Raw genomic sequence first — 20,129 nt, 5'->3', positions numbered from 1 at the left:
TATAAATAGCTCATAAACATTTTATCGAATCAACTTTTAGCAACGAATTCGATTTACTTCTTATAACTATTGTTATTTTAACATTGAAATTTGTAACTAATAATTATAAAGGATTAAGCAGCAGCTAGTTTTTACATGAATAATTTAAATATTTGTCTCGCCTAGAGCTTTTTTGCTCTGGTGTTAAAACAAATCCCTATGGTTTCATTACAAATTGATTATGGTTTTTACAAGAATACCATAAATTTTAAACTGCGTTTGGTTTTGACACTCAAAATTATGTTTAAATAAGCAACAGCTAGTTTTTAGAAGAATAATTTAAATATTTGTCTTGTCTGTAGCTAAATATCAAAATTCATAAAGATTGTTCTATTGGAAAGGTATGAAAATACCTTTTAATACCCAACAAATGCTTGCTTTTTCATAAGTAACTTAAATATTCGACTATGGTTTAGCTTTACAAGTTTCGTATGGGTATTTGTTTTGTTTAAGATACAAATGGAAATGAATATGTAAGTACAACTGCTTTTTTTTAGATAGCTAACTTAAATATTCTAATATTCTTTAGTTTAACAGCAAATTCCACATGGTTTTTTCTTTTGGAAAAGGTAAATCAATATCTTTTCAATATAAATAATCGCCTGGAATTGAGCTATATAACAAAATCCATGTTATAAATTAACTTATTAATTTAAATTTAATTAATTTATTTTTCGGTAAAAAAAACAAAGATCATCAGACTGGCAGCATTTCAAGGGGCAAACTATGGGTTGCCGGAGCTGGAGACACCATAATGGAGCTGTCGAAGGCACAATGGTGGTTCAGAATCCCGTCCTGCGGTCAGGCGAATCCCTGTGAGACCAGAATCCGGCCCGAAAGTTTGGAAAAGTTCGTGTGGCACTCGTTGCCGTGGAAATAGAGACCGATGAGCAGCTTAAACTGGGCTGGTGACATGGGATACGGTTCCTGGGACATGACCACAATGGTATCAATGGGTTTGCCGGCCCTCTGCAGATCCAAATTGGTCAGGATTTCGCGGTAATTGACGAAGGAGGCCGAACATTTGGCAATGTGCCGCACCATTTTGTCCGTGGAGCACTGTTGCATCACCGGACGCAGTAGGGCGTCCAGGACCAGGGACTGCAGATCGAAGACGATCAAATCGGGACCGAGGGACTCCGTGTTATCCTGCAGCTCCAGCATCCGATGCGGCATACTCTCCACATCCACCAGATGCAAAATGGTCAGATTCTTGCTGCAATTCCACGAATCCCATGGATATCGCTTCGCAATTCCCTGCTGACGACTGGTGATCAGCAAAACGCGCTTCTCTTTCGAGGCAAAGCGTTCGCATAGCTAACGAAACACCACCAAACAACAAACGAAATGCATCAAAAATCGTCTGCAAAACTGCAAAACTTACTCACCTTTGTCAAATTAAGGGCGTAGTCCTCGGTGCCCGTTAAATATATATAGTTATTTATGCAATCGCTTAAATTCATTCCTTGTCAAATGCTTAAAAACTAAGGGAATTCAAAATTGTTGGTTTTCACGAAAACTGAACACCAGTGTGACCAACTCTTGGTTTCTAAATTATACTAGTAAGACAAAAGCCGCTACAAAAAAAAAGCTAAATAAAATAGAGTATTCACACTTCTTGAAGGAACTTTTTTATAATTTTATAGATCAAATGAATTCTACAAAATTAATTTTTGAGAAAGTTTTTGAGGAATCTTTATAAGGGCGCAAATATAAACATTTCATTTTAAACTGGAATTTTCCATCATGCGTATTAGCTCAGGAGTGGTTGAACGGATTTCATTGAAACATTTGCCAAAATGAGTAGGTAATTTAGCGACTTTTAATACAACCCCAATTTTATTTAAATAGCAAACTAAATATTTATAAGAAATACTTTCTAAAAATTGGATGTTAACAAATTAACATATCCAGTAACTATCAATAGTTAATTTGGTTATTGTCTGGGATATATAGTGTGGGCTTGCACCTATTTTATTTTTGTCGTTGGTTTGGTTCATGTCTCGGCTAACATGAATTTGGCGCCTTTTTTAATACCATAAAAATAAGTGATCCAAACCTTTTTTAATAAAATCGGATCTTAAAAAGGCTACATAGGTTTTTATATTGGGCACCAAACAAACATTTTGTGAGTTTTTATTTTTAATTTTCTCCAACAATCTTTCTAAAGCAAAAACTTAATTGGGCTCCACCAAATTTTGAAAAGTTTTTTTGAAGGCTTAAGACTTAAGAATAAAACACTTATATTTTTGGAAATTTTCATATTTATTTTTATTAAATACATTTCGTTTGTTTCGTTTGTTGTTACGGTTTTGGTTTGTTAATTTCTTGTTACGTATTCGCTCTGTACTAATTGAATTAATTAGATGTTTGGGTGCCGTTAATAGAGAGCGCCCCTAGTTGGAGTACAAGGTTCGGTTAGAGTAAGCCGGTTCATCGTCACTATCATCATCACTATCATTATCATAATCATTATCATTATCATGATCTAAGTACATTTTTATACACAACTAAACGGAAGCGATCGACACTCAGCCTGTTTGCACTATGACCTCTTCGATTGCAAAGTGTAAACGGTGCCCGAGTGCTGCGATTATCTTGGAATTTTGGTTGATTTATTGGTAGTTTGGTTTGGTTGTTCAATTGTTTGGTTGGTTGGTTGGTTGGTTGGTTGGTTCTTTACTGCTACGGAAGCCTCAAAATACATTGCTATGAATGTCGCTTATGTATGTGGGTTTTTGCGGTATCTATGTAAAGTTGAAATCTTAGCTTAGTAATTGTATTGCAAATAAAATCATATCGACTTGTTTACATCATATCTGTGGTGTCGTGTCGTGTTTATATTCCCGTATATTTACAAAAGCCGTTTACAAATAGGCGCAGCTTTCGCCAAAATGGATAACTGATTACCGATTCGCTTAACTATGGACAAATCAGGGGAGTTAACTTAGAGCTAAATTAGTCAAATCATAGATACAAAACCGAGATAAACGTATTCGTATTCGTATTGCACTGCATCGGATTGCTTGAGTATTAGAAATTAGGCAACAATCAACATATCGAAAATAAGATATTCACACGGAGACTCACATACATCGTCTGATCTGACTAGAATAATACTTTGGCACACACATATACAAGTATAAACATAACTCTGGGTGAGGAGATACTGGAAATCAGTTGTATTGCTCGGCGGTACGAAGGTGGAACAGAAAACTGCCAGAAACAATAATTAGTTAATTAGCATCCTGCCTGACACTTGCTTCTCTCGGAACTGGAACCAAAAAACCATTGACTGCTCTTTAATATCGTGTGTATATATATATAGATGTATATATAGAAATATAAATAGTAAGTATATATCATTTGTTAGCATTCATAATATATATATATATATATATATACATATATGTATATATATATATATATATATATGTATATATATATATATATATGTATATATCTATATATATATAGTTTGCCCTTCGTCCGCCCTCAATTAGAAACTAACACTTAAACCAACATTTCATATGCGTTGCTATATCCTTGCCTCCTCCAATCATCCATTTCTATCCGATCCGATCCGATCCGATCCCATTCGATTAGATTCGATTCGATACTATAACCAAAAGCGCTTTGAGCGTTCTACTTCGCGTACCTCTGACCTAAAGCTAAGACAAAAAAAATGGCATCGCTCCTTGCTAAAGTTAGTTCTCATATATATATATATATATATATATATATATAGATATACATATTTTAGATTCTTTTTTTTTTGTTCGCTTTCTTTGTTTTGGTAACATAAAATTAATCAACAAATTTTTAGAGATGCTTGCTAAAACTTTTCTTAGTGTAAACGTGCCCTAAGCGATGCCCACAGGCCACCGCCAGCCACTGCCTTTTTTGTGCTTTTTGCACTGTTACCAAAAGGATAAAAAAAAAAACAGAAAAAAAACGTTTTAAAGTAGGAATAAATATCTGAATGATAGGCCGATGCTGGGCGGTGAAAGTGGGCGAGTGTATGTGTGTGTGTGCTACGGAAAGTTGCATAAGTTTCGATCGCTATATGTGGGTGGTGTGTGTGCACAGTGTGTTTTCTACCGTTCGTTTCACTGCCAAACGGATTATGGCGCCCAACTCTATAGTTGCTCCTACTCTGCTCCTCTGTTCGGTGTAAACACATCTAAAAAACGCTTCTCCTGCATCTGTACCACTTTTTTTTTTGGGATACCTCTCCAGATCTAGATCTAGCTTTAGCTCTAGCTCTAGCTCTAGCTTTAGCTCAGCTTTATTCGTAATCTCGGGTCGTTCGTGTACTACGTTTTAGCAACTGTCGTCAAGTGCTCTTGTTATCCATATATGTATATATCGTCTTGCTTGTATATATATGCCTTCTATATAAATATCGTTTGTTGTTTTGTAATTTGCTGGTATTGTCTGAATGTGCTACATACTTTAAACGCTAAACTAGTTCGTGTGTCAGAGTGAGTGGGTGTTTGTATTTTTTTGCTCGTTTGCTAGTAGAACCGACATACAAAACTCGAGGCCGACAAAAAAAAAAACATGAAAAAATTGCCATCTTCGTTTTACAACTATCGCATAATATAACTAGTGCATACATGTTCACATAGGTTCCTAAGTCCACTACACGCTATTAATATGTAATTCTGTTTGGTTCGCTCCCGTTGGCCGTTCCCCAAAGTTCCTCTTAGAGCAGCTGGGCGATGACCGGCTCGATCAGACACATGTGCTCGGCACCGCGCACTGGCAGCCGGTTGAGGCAGAAGTGCCGGATCATCTCCGGCACCGTCTCGAAGGGACGGCTGAACTGGCCCAGGATGTACTGACCGGTCTCGTTGCGCTGGATCCGCATATGCATGAAGCCCTTGGCGCCCCTAAAAAGGAAAGATCATTAATTCGTTTATAAAAATAGTAAATAGTGGTATTGCGATTATGATTATTCTCAACTGCACTTACTTGAGGGACAGCGAGTAGTCCTGCTTGGTGGACTCGCAGTTGCGCACCAGGAAGGAACCCTCGGACAGCGGACGAAGCGTGGTCTCCGCCTCAACTCGCGTAATAGCGCCATGGTACCAACTAAAAAGATACAATAGAACCCGAATAGAATATTTATTTATTTGTTAAAAATAATGCTAACATAGAAAGCCTTCGACTATGGATGTTTTGAAAAATAGTCACAAAATTTAAGTAGGATTACTAAGTAAGTAAGTACTAAGTTTTTAATCTAGGTAAGGTACAAGGTTATTGCGATAATAAGTAAGTAAATGAGTAGGGTAAGGTATTAGGTACACCATTTCTTTTTTTGGTATCTAGGTAGAAAAAGGTAAAAAAAAACATTTTTTGGTTAAATCTTTGTTAGACAATTTGTAACTGTGATTTTATTTTTATTATTATTGATATATTTGCGAAATGAATAAGAAATTGAATTTAGTGGTAACAAACTAATTTGAAAAAAAAAGCAACAAAAATATTTCATTACCGAAATACCCAACATAACATATTTGGAAGACAAATCAAATTATTAACCTAAGTTAGGTAAAAGGTAGCTATATATATTTATACCTAGGTAGGGTATAAGTTACCAACAAAATGCACCTAGGCACGAATAATATTTTCGGGAATAATAGTAGTAGTAGTAAGAAAGCCCCTAAGTTAAACGAGCGTGTTTAAAGTTAAAACAACATTACCCCTGGCGCTCCAGAGGAATGGTCACATCGATTAGGTCCACCGCGGTGACATAGCCCTGGCCCAGGTTCATGTTCAGCTCCTTGTTGCTGCTGAGACCCCGCAGATCCAGGCTGCCAAACTGCTTGGTGGCCTGGCGCGACTCATTTAGGTTGAGGGTGAGGTTCTGCCGGAAAAGTGCTGTATCTATTTGTGGAAACAGAAAACGTTGGTTGTTTATGAACACTTAGTTAAAGCAAATAAAGTCTTATTTAATGAAACCTTAAAAGTATAGGGGTATTGGAATAATATTTTACACTTTTCTACTGTCAGGACACACTTTTTCAAACAAAACTCTCAGTTTATTTTTGGGTGTACGTCTAGGGCAACTCACCCAGCTTGCTGGCCAGCTTGTGATCGTCGCGCATGGAGTGGCTGGAGGAGGCCTGCGAGATGCCGCTGGACTCGGTGCTGTGCATCAGCAGGTTGTTGATCTCGGCCTGGTTGGCCCGGAGCCGGCGCCGCAGCTTGGGCATGTCGAAGGGCAGCTCGCCGAGATCGACGGAGGTGGCACTGCCCGAAGTGCAGGCCGCCTCCTGTTGCAACGTTTTGCGGCGTCGCAGCTTGGGCATGTCGAAGGGTAGGTCACGCAGGTCCTGCGGAATGCCGGCTGCAGCGCCTGTGGAGCCCGATCCAGATACTCCTGCCGCTGAGGAGGCACCTCCTCCTCCTCCTCCTCCTCCTCCTGCTCCGCCTCCTGATCCAGATCCTCCACTGGAAGTGGCTGTGCCCTCGCTGGCTCCAATCAACTGCAGCTTGGGCAGCGTCAAACGCTGCAGGGCCAAGGTCTGCGGTTTGCCCTCCTCCCGCGAGTGCAACGATATGCCACTGTCCGAGCCCAGTAGCTCATCGGCCAGCTGGAGCAGGGCCTTGTTGGGAGCGGCCCGATTGCGCGGCTGCTTCAGGGAGACCACCACGGGATTGACCTGCAGTGTGGCTCCTGCACCGAGAAAAAAAGAGCCCATAGTAAAATTAAACATTTAAATATTTGAATATAATTATAAACTTACTCGAAATAAACGAAAAAAACATGATAATGTAATTTTTAACATATTTAATTGGTTTGCTCAATGGGAAAATTGTGGATTTAAATTTATTTTTAATTTAAAACTACATTTTCCATACTTAAAAATATATATTGGATTTACTTTACATATTTTGATTTAAGCACAAGGGCCTAAATCAGTACCGAAAATAACTAATTCAAAGTGAAAATATTTGGATTTACCATGATTTTTCTCTGGGTGTGCGGGTGCTCCACTCGAATCCTCTTCCTGCATGGCCATGGGCGCCTTCTGTTGCTGCTGCTGCTGCTGCTGCTGCTGCTGCTGCTGCTGCTGTGACTGCTCCGAGGAGGCACTGGCCGAGGCCGGCTCCTGCGAGGATTTGTCGGAAATGGGACTGAGGATGTGCAGCTTGGAGTGCTGCAGCAGCAGCGGCGGCGGCGGCGCTGCCGATCGCAGGGGATAGGCCACGCTGGAGGAGCCACCACTGCCGCCGCTGCCGCCCGACTCCGAGCTGTGCGAGCTGAGCGAACTGGAGTGCCGCGACTCGGAACTGGAGGTGCTGCGATTGCCCTCGCTGGTGCTGCTGCGCAGCGACTCCATGCTGCCGCCACTGCTCGAGGTGGCGATGCTCTCCGTGCTGCTGTAGTTGTGACCTCCGCCGGCGGCCGTTTGCCCCGCACCCTGGCGATGATGGTGGCTCCTTCGGCCATGGTGGTGATGATGGTGCACTGATGACAAAGAAATGGGAATAGTATAACTAAATATTTGGCTATTGAGTTCAACAATATATGCTTTATATTTAAATTGAATATATAATCGTTATGTTAAATAAAATTCATATTAAAAAATATTCGATTTCAAACGGGTCCTACACAGAGCTATCAGGTGTTGGCTAGATTATGGATTTAAATAATTTAAAAATTAAAAAAAGTCATTCTGATAGAAAAGCTTTCCAAAAAGAAGAAAAAGGAAAGCAGGCTATAGGTTTTTCAAAAAAAATAGAAGTTGTAGTTATCATGAAAACTTTAAAACTTTTGGCAAACAAATAAAATTTGTATGGTTTTATTGTGGTAGCTTGGCCAAAATTAGACGTAATGGATGCAAATAAAAAAGCGACAGATATATAAATTTAATGTAAATTTAAAAGGCTTTTTTTTTACCGGAGTGGTGATGACCTCCCGGCTGCTGCTGCTGATGCTGATACTGGTGGCTATGATGGTGGTGCCCGCCCTGGGCACTGCGTCGCAGCTCCAGCACCCTGCCCGATTCGAGGACAAAGGAGCGAGGCCTCCGCGGAGCAGAGGCCACGGCTGCGGCCGATCCTGTCGTCGCCGATATCAGATCAGATCCAGCCGATCCGACGGCCGAACCCGAGGCGGCATTCGAATGCGAATTCGAGTTGGTCGAGGGCGGATTCACGTAGGCGCTGTCGGTGAGACTGTTGTCATTGCTGCTGTTGTTGCCACCGCCGCACTGGTTTCGCATGGACTGAATGGGCAGGCGGAGATCGCGGAGACGCGGATGCGCTGGATTGGCGGCGGGCAGATTGGGTGCACTCCGTATGCTGTTCATGTTCAGGTAGCGTTCATGTTTGCCTGGGAATTTCATTGGCAACGGAGCTGTTGAGGGCGGCGATGGGGTATAGCCTCGCACCGGCAACTGCTGAGTGCTGGATGCACTTACTCCACTTCCTGGTGCACCAGCAGTAGCAGTGGCAGTGGCAGTAGCACTACCAGTACCAGCAGCCGTTCCCGACTGTCCCTGATTCTGATTCTGATTCTGCTGGTCCACCTGGCTGAGCTGCAATTTGCCCAGCTCCGACTGCACCTGATGCACTTGGACATGGGCTTCGCCCGTCTGCTCTTGCAGCGCCTGGTTCTTCGAGTTCTTGGCCCTTTTGCACTCTGCCCGCGTTTTGGCGGCTCCTCCTCCCACCAGTGAGTTGACCTTGGCAAGGTCAGCGGCATTGCCATTGCCATTGCCATTGCCATTGCCATTGCTCAACTGCAGCAACACCGAGCAGTTGGTGATGCGATCCACCTCATCCAGATCGTCATCCGACTTGGCTATCTTGCAGTCGAAGGCCGTCTCATAGATCTGCCTTCGCCGGCTGCCCATGATGTCCTCGGAGTCGTCGTCCTCTTCTTCGTCTTCGTCCTCGTCCTCGTCGCCGTCCACTTCGTCCTCGTCGTTGCCGTAGAGATCGAGCGTTGGATTGCTCAGCGTGGGCAGCGTTGGCGGTTGAGCAGTCTGGACTGACTGGACTGATTGGACTGATTGGACTGATTGGACTGATTTAACTGCTGACTGGACTGCTGGCTGGGCGCACTCGGCGCACTCGTGGACGCCATGCGGATGCACATAGAAGATGCTGCGCGGCCGGAAGTACTCCTCCTCCAGATCATCGCCGGGCTCGCTGCCCCGTCCGCCGGCCAAGGAGGAGGAGGAGGCAGGAGCGGATGTGATGCAGGCTCCGCACACGGCTGCTGGTCCCAGCAGGCGGTGCGGTGGCATCGGCTGGACCTGCACCTGCAAGCAATCGAAAACACGATTAATTGCCATTCGAAATTCACATTTAGCAAATAAATACTTAATAAGCCATTTGCAAATGATCAAGTTGTGACTCAGTTAAATATTCAAAACACATATCTGCTCCATAACATCTTCTGTTTACTAATTAAACTTCAAATAGCCAATGAAAGTTTCTGTTTTATACATAAATCATAAAGGTCTTTGAAATACAAAATAAAAAAAATTTAATTTTTTGTGGTTTTTTTAGATCTTGTTTTTTTTTGTACTCTCACTGTCAGCATTGTTAAAATATTACACCCAACTGGCTTACAACTCTTCTGGTTATAAATTTATTTATATTTTATATTTATTCTATTCATATTGAATTGGTAGATAAAACCAACTTGTTCGCAACTATAAAGTAGCACTAGGCTAATTATTAATTATATATTAATATATAAATAATATATATAAAATATTTAAAATATTCTAATTATTTTAAGAGCCAACTTTTGTTTGTAAGTCTATTTGGACGAGACAGCCGTAAGAGAAATGGTTTTTACTCTATCTTCTAGCTTGTAGTTTGAATTACCTGGATCTCCGCTGGAGCCGGTGGCGGTGGGCAGCACTTGAGCAGCTCGCCCTCGCCGGCGTCGCAATGCTGCAACTGCAACTGGAGCTCGCTGCCAGTGGGATTCTGTCCCTGATTTTGACTCTGGTTCTGGTTCTGGTTCTGGTTCTGTTGCTGGTTCCTTGGCTGAACGTTGCAGGTCTTGCGGACTAAGGCCAAGGCTCGGGCGTGCCACTCGCGTCGCTTGAGGCACTCACTGCAATCGGACTCCTCGGAAGTGCTGGTGCTGGGCGTCTCGCAGCGGATGATGTGCACACCCTCCTCGGTGAAACTGTATCGCTTGGGCGTCGACTGCGAGTCCTGTCCCGTCCGGGGATCCTCCTCCTCGTGGCTCTCTGCTTCCGGCTGCTGCTGCTGCTGCTGCTGCTGCTGCTGCTGCTGCTGATGCTGCTGCTCCTCCGCCGGCGGCACATCCAAGCTGGAGCTCTTGCGGTAGCCAGCCAATTGCGTGGGCGTTTGCTGCGGCGGTTCACTGGCCGTCGACTGGCGGCACTTGAGCTTAAAGTCCTCCCTGTCCTTATCGCGTTCCTTGTCCTTATCCTTGTCGCGACTCTTGAGCAGATCGGAGTAGTAGTAGGGCGAGGGCTGGCGCTTGTTGTGCTCCACTGGGGCGACGGTCAGTTTGCGCGGACTGCGCTGAAGTTGCGGTGGCAGCGGACGCACCAGGTCATCGGATATGGAGTCCGGGGAATTGAGACCCGCCGCTGTCAGCGGAGCGGTCTGGGCTGGAGGCTGCGGCACGGGCAGCGGCTGCTGTTCAACCTCCTCGTCTATGTCCGCCTCGTCGTCGGAGGATTTCGGCGCCGAAGAGTCTGCAAATGGCCATGGAAAGGGTAAGTCTTATTTTTAATTAAATGCTAGCAAATAAATATTTTTAAAACCACTTGAAAATGATCAAATTGTGACTCAGTCAAATAATCATATTACATATATGTGCTCCTTACCATTTACTATTTAAAATTTTTAGCTTTAACTACAAAGTTAACTTAAGTTAGCTCAAACCATTTTTGATATTTTGAATTTATTGGTATTTTAAGTTTAGTGATACATATAACATTCGTTTGCGCTTAAACTTTATGTGTCACACAACATTATTATTATGTTATTTATTTAAAGCCCATCCATTCTCCTACACGAAAAGTCTTAAAAATAAAAGGACAACGTCTATTTTAAACTAGATGAAGTGTGTATTTTCTCCAGGCACTGAGACGGCGCTGACAGTTTCTAATTAAGTCGCTGCGACGACACTGCGACGCCACGGGCCACGCAATCGGAACGCAAATGGAGTTGACGCAGTCTATTTGGCGCTTGGCTGCCCGCTGCTCCTTTATCTCCGCCCCCAACTGGATTGAAAGAAACCTACGACTCTATCTTCCTGCAGTTTTTCCCCTCCCCTTTTTTGCAGCCCCTTAATCAGAGCCTGCCATTTTCCATTTTACGCTTGGATAATCGAGGCAGCCGCAGCGGGAAAAGTTGCGCCGCCTTCGGCTTTTCCTAATTGCAAGCCAATGCAAATCTTCGGACCATGAACGCCAAATGAACTTTAACTGAACCTAATTAAATTATTGAAATAAAGTGGCTTTCTTTACTTTCAATTTTCTTTTACTGTGTAAAACTATCATTAAACTTCCTTCCTTATTATAGTTTAGTATATTTTACTTTGCTTTGTACCTTTTACATAAATATATAAACACCTTTTCGTGTATTTATTCTCTTTATTGAAATTCATTTGGTATTTATTTTAAAATTTACATTGCAAAATTACATTTAAATGTTGCTATTGATGTTATTGGATTTATTTGCCATTTATTTACTGCTGCTGATTGCTAATTGCAGTTGATAATTTTTCTAGAAGTCTAGTAATGCAATTTAAATTGCTTTTGTTTGTCTATAAATCAATTATTCATTGCTGCAGTATCCTGATATATATTTTTATACAAAATTTAATTAATGATTGATTTTCATGAAATATTCACTTCGTTTGTGCTACTTCAATTTTTTTTTTGTATTGCCTAAGTGCTTACTGATGTTGCTGTTATATTTCAAGGCTGATGTGCAATTTATTTGACTTTTATCATCAATATGCATTCCACTGACTTACCTGAATTATATTGGCTATTCCGTTTATCTTTTCTTAAGTTGCCGTTGTTGTTGTTGTAGGTGGAGTGTCGCTGATGCAATTGTTGTTGCTGCTGCTGTTGCTGTGAGCTTCTGGGCGTCGGCAATGTCTGTTGTTGCTGCAGCTGCAACTGTTGCTGCTGCTGCTGATGCTGTTGCTGATGGCGCTTGTGGCCAGGAGCCGTGCGTTTCTTGGCCTTTTTGTGATAAACCTTTTGTGATTGCGCGTATCCTTTGGGTCTGAATATCCTTCGATCAACTTCACCGATGCCTGCTTGATGTTGCTATTTGGCAGCGGCGGATGTTGCAATGTTGCACGTTGCGGCTGATGATGATGTTGCTGTTGTGCCCCCACTGGCAATGTGTTGTTATTGTTGCTGTGCGTATTCTGTTGGCTGTGTGTGTTGCTGCCGTTGTTGTTGTTGTTGCTGCTGCTGCTGATGCTCAAGTGCTGATGTTGCTGGTGGTTGGCCAAAATCGCAGCTGTTGCTGTTGCTGTTGCTGCTGCTGCTGTTGTTGCCGCCTGACTGGGCAATGTTGCAACGGGGGCGGGCAGCGGGGGCGGTAGTTGAGGTGCTGTTGCCGCTGCCGCAGCTGCTGTTGATGTTGTTGCTGCTGTTGCTGCTGCTGTTGCTTGTAGTTGCAACGCTTGTTGGGCTTCGCCAAATGGCAGCTGGTTTTACAAAGAAAAGAAAAGAAAAGAAAAGAAAAGAAAGGGTAGGGGCATTAGCATTTGTTAGCGACTAATTTGATTTGCATTGAAATTTCCAATTTGTTTGGCATTTAATCGAAACGAATAAGGAATGTGCGTGGCGGTTGTTGGGTTTCCCTGGTCAGTGGCAAACCACCAACCACTGCAAAAGCCGCCAATCGAATCATGCCTCCCCAAAAAGTAGGCAACCTTTTTTCAGCCCCCTTTTCATTCTTATTCGGTGGCGTATACGTAACATCTGTGGTCTTCACTGATTACTAGTCGAAAATGTCTTTATTAATTTGAGGGATTATTTGTTATATCAATTCAAGTTGGAAAGCAAATATATATATTGATTCCCATAAGATGTTATGTATCACATGTTTGGTAAATAAATTTATAAGCAAATACATTTTTTGACAAGTTATTAAGAAATTTGAATAATATTTTATTTTTTTAAGAATCAAAATGCAAAATTTTAACATAAATCTTTAAGCGGAATGCAAGCAAACAAATATTACATGTCAATAAAAGCTTGTTTTGGTTGTTTAAAATAATAATCTCTAGGTTAAAATCGGAATAGATTAAAATGCTACATTTAAATAATTTATGAAATATTCGAGCAATGAAATCATTGAGTTATTTTTAAGTAATACAATTAACACTTTGGACACTCTTTATACTAAGCTAGCCATTATAGTAAAAACAAGTCAATATATTAATTACTTAAATATTTCATTAATGTTAATGTTTTAAAGACATCATATCCTTACAAGCTAATATACTTTAGAAACTGATGACCATCATGTTTTCAGCTGAAGCAAACAAAGCATAAGAGCCATATTCCCCTCGATTTGACACGATTCATCTGCCATTTGTCTGGATATATTTGCCCGCATGATGGATGGATTTCAATTGCCATTTCTCCAGTTCTCAGTCCCCATTGGCAGTTTGTTCATAACAATGCCATGTCAATCACAATATCCGTTCCTTCTGCTTTGCGGACGAAGTGCCTTTTCAGCACGATGTGCGATGTACACTGAGTTTGACAAATAGGCTGGACATTACGGATGAACTGCAACATCGGTGACAGGATTAACAGGATCCTAATGCGTGCAAATTATGAGGCTCGACCACCTCTGTGTAAGCCCCCTTCCCAAATTCCGTTCCTGGCCATTATGTTAAACATAAATTTCCGTTTACATGTGGCCCATGTCCACGAGTATCCTGGTTGCTAACGGAAATTGATGTTTGGCCACTGGCGGAAACGGGGCTGACAACTCTGCCCCAGGGTTGCCATTGTTTGGCAACCAGATGAAACTGCAGTTGCACTCGGGGCAAGAACATTTTTAATTGAAACTCATAAATTAGGAGTGAAATGGGCGGGTGGCGGTTGGCGGTTGGCTGAAGCCGAAGCTGAATCAAAAAGATTTTTAATGAATTTGAACTTGATACCGAGTGCTGCTTACCCCCGCTACTTTACTATATATTTCATTTCATACGAAGCCCCTGAACAAGAAAAGGGGGTTTCCAAGGCAGATGGATAATGGGGTTGTGTGAAGCTGGATGCTGGATGCTGGATACTGGATGCTCGATGCTGAAGGAGCTTAGGAAAGGGGGTTCAGTGTAGCCATCCATTCACATATTCCTGTTTAAATATTTGCCTTTGATTATCCACAAACGATATAAGCAGACATTTATGTGTGCACCCACATACATATGCACACGTTTAGTATATGTTTCTCATGCACGATTGCCCTGCACAAATCGGCGAGGAATGGGGAAAGGCGGTTGCCACAATAATGAAAACTGTTGGCATCCATTCACCTTCAGTTCCGACTCCACATTGTCTGCTCCTGTTGCCGCAGCAACGTGATTTTTTGTGCCAACTTTAATGAAAAAAGAAATCAACGGAAAGGAAGGAGTTTGGGTGGAATGTCTGTCTATCTCACATCTTTACCGTTCCCATTGTTTAGCGACTAATTCCGATGACGAGCTATGTTAGCCGGTTGGACATCCTTCCTTAGCCATTTAACCCACACAAGAATTCACGAGTAATCTGCACTGGAAAAACAAAATAAAAAAACAAAACAACTCAAAATTGGTATGTAATTAGTAAATCAAAATAAAATAAAGTAAACACTTATTAAATGGTACTTAAGAAAATAATTAAATCAACTTAAAAAACCATGTACCGTAATCATTATATGTTTTATTTTAAAGATTTTTTATAAATACATTCTAACTCTTGAAATTTTGGTGAGTTCTGTTTGTAGTTTCTTGTAGCTAAGCCCATAAAAATTAGAAAATGTTTTCCAGTGCAACCTGTGGCTACTTTTCCAGGACATACGATGCTCTATGTTTATGCTATGGAATTCAATCCCTCAAGCGAAGACAACAGGGCGTATGAGTGATATCTAAGCTGACGCTGGTGTCTTCGTTTCAATCGACTGCTTTTCATTTCGCTGGCTGTGCGAGGAAGTGGAGAAAAAATAATATATGTATATATGTATAAATAATGTATATGTATATATATATATATATTATATATATATACATATATATATGGTATAAAATAAACCATAGCCAAGTTATTGAAATAAACAAAAAGCACGCACACATGCACACAAACGTGTCCTGACTGCGGCCTTTTGTGTTTTTGTGAGTTATCGTTGAATATTACTCCACGGAGAGTAATAGCAACAAATGCAAAAGCCAAACGAATTTCATCCCATTCCCGACATTTCGCTCCCGTTTTACAGAGCCCACTACCACTTCCACTTCACAGCCAGACGCTCCACATATATCGAAAAATGTCGCGTTCCCTCATTTCCATTAAAACGTGAGTTGCCACCGAAAAAAAAACGAACCAACAATGGCCAAAATACACACACACACACACATGGCTGGTGAAAGCTCTTATGGCATCATCACATAGATGTTGCTTACACTATAAATTTAAAAAAAATGATCAAATCTTTAAAAAACATTTTTAAAATTATGGTAAGAATGCAAAAGGTTTTATAAAACTGTGATAAACGATTTCTAGTTTTTAGAAATAGTTTTTCTCACGTCAAAAAGTTTAAAACTATATTATTATGTTTGGCAATTAATAATTTCAAACTTAGAAAAGTTAAAAAACTAAACAAATAAATGTGTTAAATGGGAAATTGTTTTAAAAGGTTTAAGCAACTTTTCAATATTCGGAGCCATTTTTATTCTAAGTGTAACTCTCATTCTGCCTCTGTCTCTATCCAAACTTTGTCTCTTTTTCTCCAATGTTTATGGCAAACAAAAGTCATAAGATAAAATTACATTAATAATTGTGAGGAGGCCCACACGCACACAAAAACACTCACACATATTAATATGCAGCATGAAAAGCTCAGAGCGAAAGAGAGGGATACAAAATGATAGAAAAGGATGGCCATAAGGAAAAACGAGCATCGAAAGGCGCTAAACGTTATCGCTTTGGGCCATTTGCTGCCTGAATATTTTTTTTATGGGTGGAGATCGGACAGCGGGGATTATGTGTATATAAAAAACAGCAAGATATAAATTAGGGAAAATTTGGGAAAAGGAGAGCAAAAGACTTGTATTCAAAACGGATATGAGCATCATATTAGCTGGTTTTTTTATACACTTTACTTAGTATTTAAAACTTAAATTTGAATAAAAATATTAATGTATTTTGATTTTTAATTTGTTTTCTTTTTTAAGTACTTCTTTAATAACTCAAAACATATAAATTAAGATTAAAATGTGTTTTAGTTACCAAATAGCTATCCCATTATTGTTTGTTTATATACAAAGTTAAGATTTAAGAACGTAAATAGTTATTGATTTTCAAGCACTCTTTTGATAAATGATAAATTAGCTAAATATAAAGAGCAAAGCAATTCAATGGAATCAATGGGCTAATTATTAGCAATAAGTTAAGCAGGGTGCTCAATTCCAGTCCAAAGAATGTTTGAGTAACGATTATTAATCCTTAAAATAACGTTTACACCAATTGATTGCTTCGAGAGCAAACATTTTTTATATTTATTAGCTTATGGTCCTCTTTTTGCCTCTGCTTTCTTAAAGACTGAATACTTGGCACTGATTTAGCCACTCCACTCCCTCGAAATTATATCAATCTGCAGCAGTTCGCTGAAGGTCGTTGCCGCAAATCTTATTTCGCATTGCCCCCCAACCATTTGCCATTCGACTTTCGCCGTTTGCCTTTGGCAGCACATCGCATTCCTCATAGCCGGCGCAAAAAAAATTTCAATAAAATGAATTTCAAGTGGCAGGGGATGCTCCTTGCTCCTTGATGCTGTTGTTTCGCTTTCGAAAACTCTGTTTTATGTGTGCGCCTCATGCAGCTTTCCTTTTCATTTTTAGTGGCAATATGCAAAAGGGAACAAAACACGAAATATTTCCGTATGGACCATAAAAAAGCGACGCACCCCCCTTGGGTTTTTTTTTTCCGGGGGTTTGGGGTTGGGCGAATTTCCAGAGGTCGGAGGCTCGGCGATTTTTTGGCTTTTGGGGCATCATTTGATTTGTGGCACGGCGCACTTGCTGCAGCCTGAGGTTATCACTCGCTCTATCTCAGCGGCTTTTCTATACTCGCCTCCTCCTCCTGTTTTTTCCTCAGTGTTGCCAAGTTTAGATGGCAAAAATAAGCTAAGTCTACAGTTCTGCTTGATAAAATGGAAATGGAGAAGGCTTCTTTGAAAAATCTGAAAGTTTTTAGAATTCTAAAAAAACTTTTTTTAATAATGCAGAAAAAGTTATCATGTGATCTTTTAAATGCTTTAATCAATGATTTATAAAAGGAATATAAAAATAACTTATTTTCAAAAGTCTTTTGTTGATCTATACAACGGACTGGAAAAATATCAAAAATAATTGTGATAACAGACAACGAATTTTATAATATGTGTTATAAAATCTCTTTGAACTCGTTAAAGTATTTCCTTAATTTCAGTATAAACTAAATATCATTTAACATTTTTGTAAAAATTCTCCTTTTTAAGTAGTTGAGCAGTTAAACAATTAAAAAGCATATTTTTAAAGGACTTTTAAAATTGATTGAATTAAATATGATCGCAGTATAAAAAAATTCATAATTTCCAAAATTTGTTTAGATTTTGATATTCAACCTCTAAGTGCGGTTAAAAAACATCCAATTTGGCAGCAAAGTTCGGCTGTTTTCCTATCTATGTGTCCATTTTTTATGGCCAGCCATCGCCCGCTGGGCAGCTTTGTTTGTTTGTCGTTTTGCCCCATACTCGCCCCCTTTTGTTTGTTTCGCTTATTTTTCGCCTTTTGCCTTGGCTTTTCTGTATTATTTTTTCTTATTTTGTTTTGTATATTTTTTTTTTTTTTTCAATATTTAGCCAATAGTCCGTGTATTGTTTGAGCAGCGCTTTGTTTGTTTGCCTGCCGCTGCAGGATAAGCAAAAATCAGGAGCAAGGGGAAGCAGAAAATGGGAAATGGGAAATGGGGAAGCTTTTCATTAACGCATTGTTGGTGCGGCTGACGTTGATGCGACTTGTCCAAATTCCCATTCCACCATTCGATTCGCTGGAGCGTGCAGTTTATCAATTAGCTGTCCAGAGCAGTTAATTTCCCCACCAATACCCCACCAATGCCCCACCAACCAAGCCATCTAACCAACCACCCAGGAAAACCCACTTAACGACCAAGGACTTACAAACTCGGTTTGCGGACTGGGGGCAATCCAGTGCTCGGGATTCGCTGGTATCGCCTCCGCCAGGCACGGATCGAAGCTGGACGGTCGTTTTTTAACAAAGTCTACGGGCAGGCTGTAATCATCACAGATGGCAATCTGGAATGGTACGACAAAGAGGGAAAAGCGCAATTAGTACGAGATAAAAGATAGAATAGGGCCCCCACAGTAAATGCTAAAAATAACTTTCGCTATTTGTTGCTAAAATATAAATTAGCATGTCTCATAAAGTCAACTAGTTTAAAACCCCTTTTCATTGTTGTAGTTTTAAGTTAAATAAGCTTAAGTTAATAATTAGTTTGAAAAATCCTTTTTATGTCATCATTTGCTTTGAAAAAAAACTTATTAATTGCTTATATAAAACGTAATTTTAAAATATTAATAGTATACAGTTGCAGATGTGTCATAATAAAACCTTACGTATTAAGACTAATGTATCTGGACTTTGCATCATTTTACCTCATGTTGTAAACATTGTTTAACAAAATATTAATAACTAGACTTTAAATAACAAATTTGTAGCCTTTTTAAAGAAAAGAAAAAGAAACTTATATAGAGGCAGAAGTTTCATAATTCTAAAAAAAAATTTTCTAGACGTTGCATTATGTTATTGTAAAATTGTAAAACTAGACTTTCAATAACAATTTTGTAGCCCTTACCTTACACAAAGCCCTCAAATTGACAAGCAAACAAAAGCGCTATATATAGATCAATTTCTTGGCTTTTTCTACAATCTTAAAATACATTTTTGACGGGTAACGCCTCTGCACATATGCACATACCCTTGAACTAAATAAAAGGCGGTTATTATTAAGCAAAAAAAAAAAAGCAAACGAGAATGCCAGCGGGAGCAAAACAATAACGAACGCCCCGACACGTGCACCTCAAGTGTTTGGACCTACTCCCCCCTTTTCTTTTATTTTCTTTTTTTTTTTTATTTTTTTTTAGCCCCACTTTCCATCCCACTTTCCACCTACTTTCCACCCACACACCCAAAATGCAGACTCTTGCCATTTGGCTGAACGTCTGCGTCATCAAAAGTGTACAACAATGGCTAAATTACAGTTACAATTAAAAATGGCGACGATGCCTTTCCTTTCCAGCTGGTTCCCTTCTTTTGTTGTCCTTTCCACTACACTTTTTCCAGCAGGTAAGGATCCGGGTCCAGATGATGCAAATGTACAAAGCTTTGTTGCACTTGATGCCGAAGGAAAAGTCTTGAGTATTGCAATTAACGTTAAGTGGTGGAGGAGGAAAGCTATACTGCTATGCTGCCATATAGCTATATAGTGTACTGAGCAGGAAGAAAAGGAAGAGAGGCGGCAGAGGCAGCTTAGCGGCTGATGGAAACGAATCGCGATAGATTAAAGCTGGCAACAAATTACCGGCTTTAGCCAAACTTATTTTGGTTAATCTACAGCAGTCTCCTTAAATGTTCATTAATTGCAGCAAGTGGCTAAGAACTTGTTAGGGTGTTAGAACACACAGCAAAGCTATTGCCTTGAGTCTTACACTTGCGAAATTCATCTTGGTCAAGGTAAGTTTCAAGTACAGTCGAGTACAGTTAAGTACTTCGAGTACAGCTTAAGTTTACAATTGAAGCATCATTATATTGCTTGACTAGGTAGCTAAAATAATTACTTTAT

The 20,129-nt window shown here is 40.2% G+C and overlaps 2 protein-coding genes across 2 annotated transcripts in view; both read right to left on the bottom strand.

The window, feature by feature from the left end:
- Window positions 1-705: 705 nt before the first annotated feature.
- On the bottom strand, window positions 706-1,581 carry LOC128264413 (uncharacterized). Its single transcript, XM_052999859.1, has 2 exons — window positions 1,428-1,581; window positions 706-1,356 (listed from the first exon to the last, which is right to left on the bottom strand). The coding sequence occupies exons 1-2, from the start codon at window positions 1,500-1,502 to the stop codon at window positions 841-843; spliced, it is 591 nt and encodes a 196-aa protein (XP_052855819.1). The 5' UTR covers window positions 1,503-1,581; the 3' UTR covers window positions 706-840.
- A 2,953-nt stretch (window positions 1,582-4,534) lies between these two features.
- The window catches only part of LOC128264403 (uncharacterized), a 56,964-nt gene continuing 41,369 nt past the window's right edge, over window positions 4,535-20,129 (bottom strand). Inside the window, 10 exon segments of the mRNA XM_052999849.1 lie at window positions 4,535-4,934; window positions 5,017-5,136; window positions 5,748-5,931; window positions 6,119-6,724; window positions 7,013-7,519; window positions 7,952-9,320; window positions 9,895-10,745; window positions 12,035-12,268; window positions 12,271-12,724; window positions 18,448-18,582. Of these exon segments, the coding sequence (XP_052855809.1) occupies window positions 4,748-4,934; window positions 5,017-5,136; window positions 5,748-5,931; window positions 6,119-6,724; window positions 7,013-7,519; window positions 7,952-9,320; window positions 9,895-10,745; window positions 12,035-12,268; window positions 12,271-12,724; window positions 18,448-18,582 (4,647 nt within the window). The 3' untranslated portion in view covers window positions 4,535-4,747.

This window comes from Drosophila gunungcola, unplaced genomic scaffold, assembly GCF_025200985.1.
Source record: "Drosophila gunungcola strain Sukarami unplaced genomic scaffold, Dgunungcola_SK_2 000070F, whole genome shotgun sequence".
Classification (NCBI taxonomy): Eukaryota; Metazoa; Arthropoda; class Insecta; order Diptera; family Drosophilidae; genus Drosophila; species Drosophila gunungcola.
This window is presented reverse-complemented; position numbering and strand designations above follow the sequence as displayed.

Bases quoted from the DNA above. Each gene is read 5' to 3' on its own strand.
- LOC128264413 (XM_052999859.1), bottom strand. From the start codon at position 1,502: ATGAATTTAAGCGATTGCATAAATAACTATATATATTTAACGGGCACC. The intron at 1,357-1,427 runs GTGAGTAAGTTT...GTGTTTCGTTAG, and splicing joins ACGCCCTTAATTTGACAAAG to CTATGCGAACGCTTTGCCTC.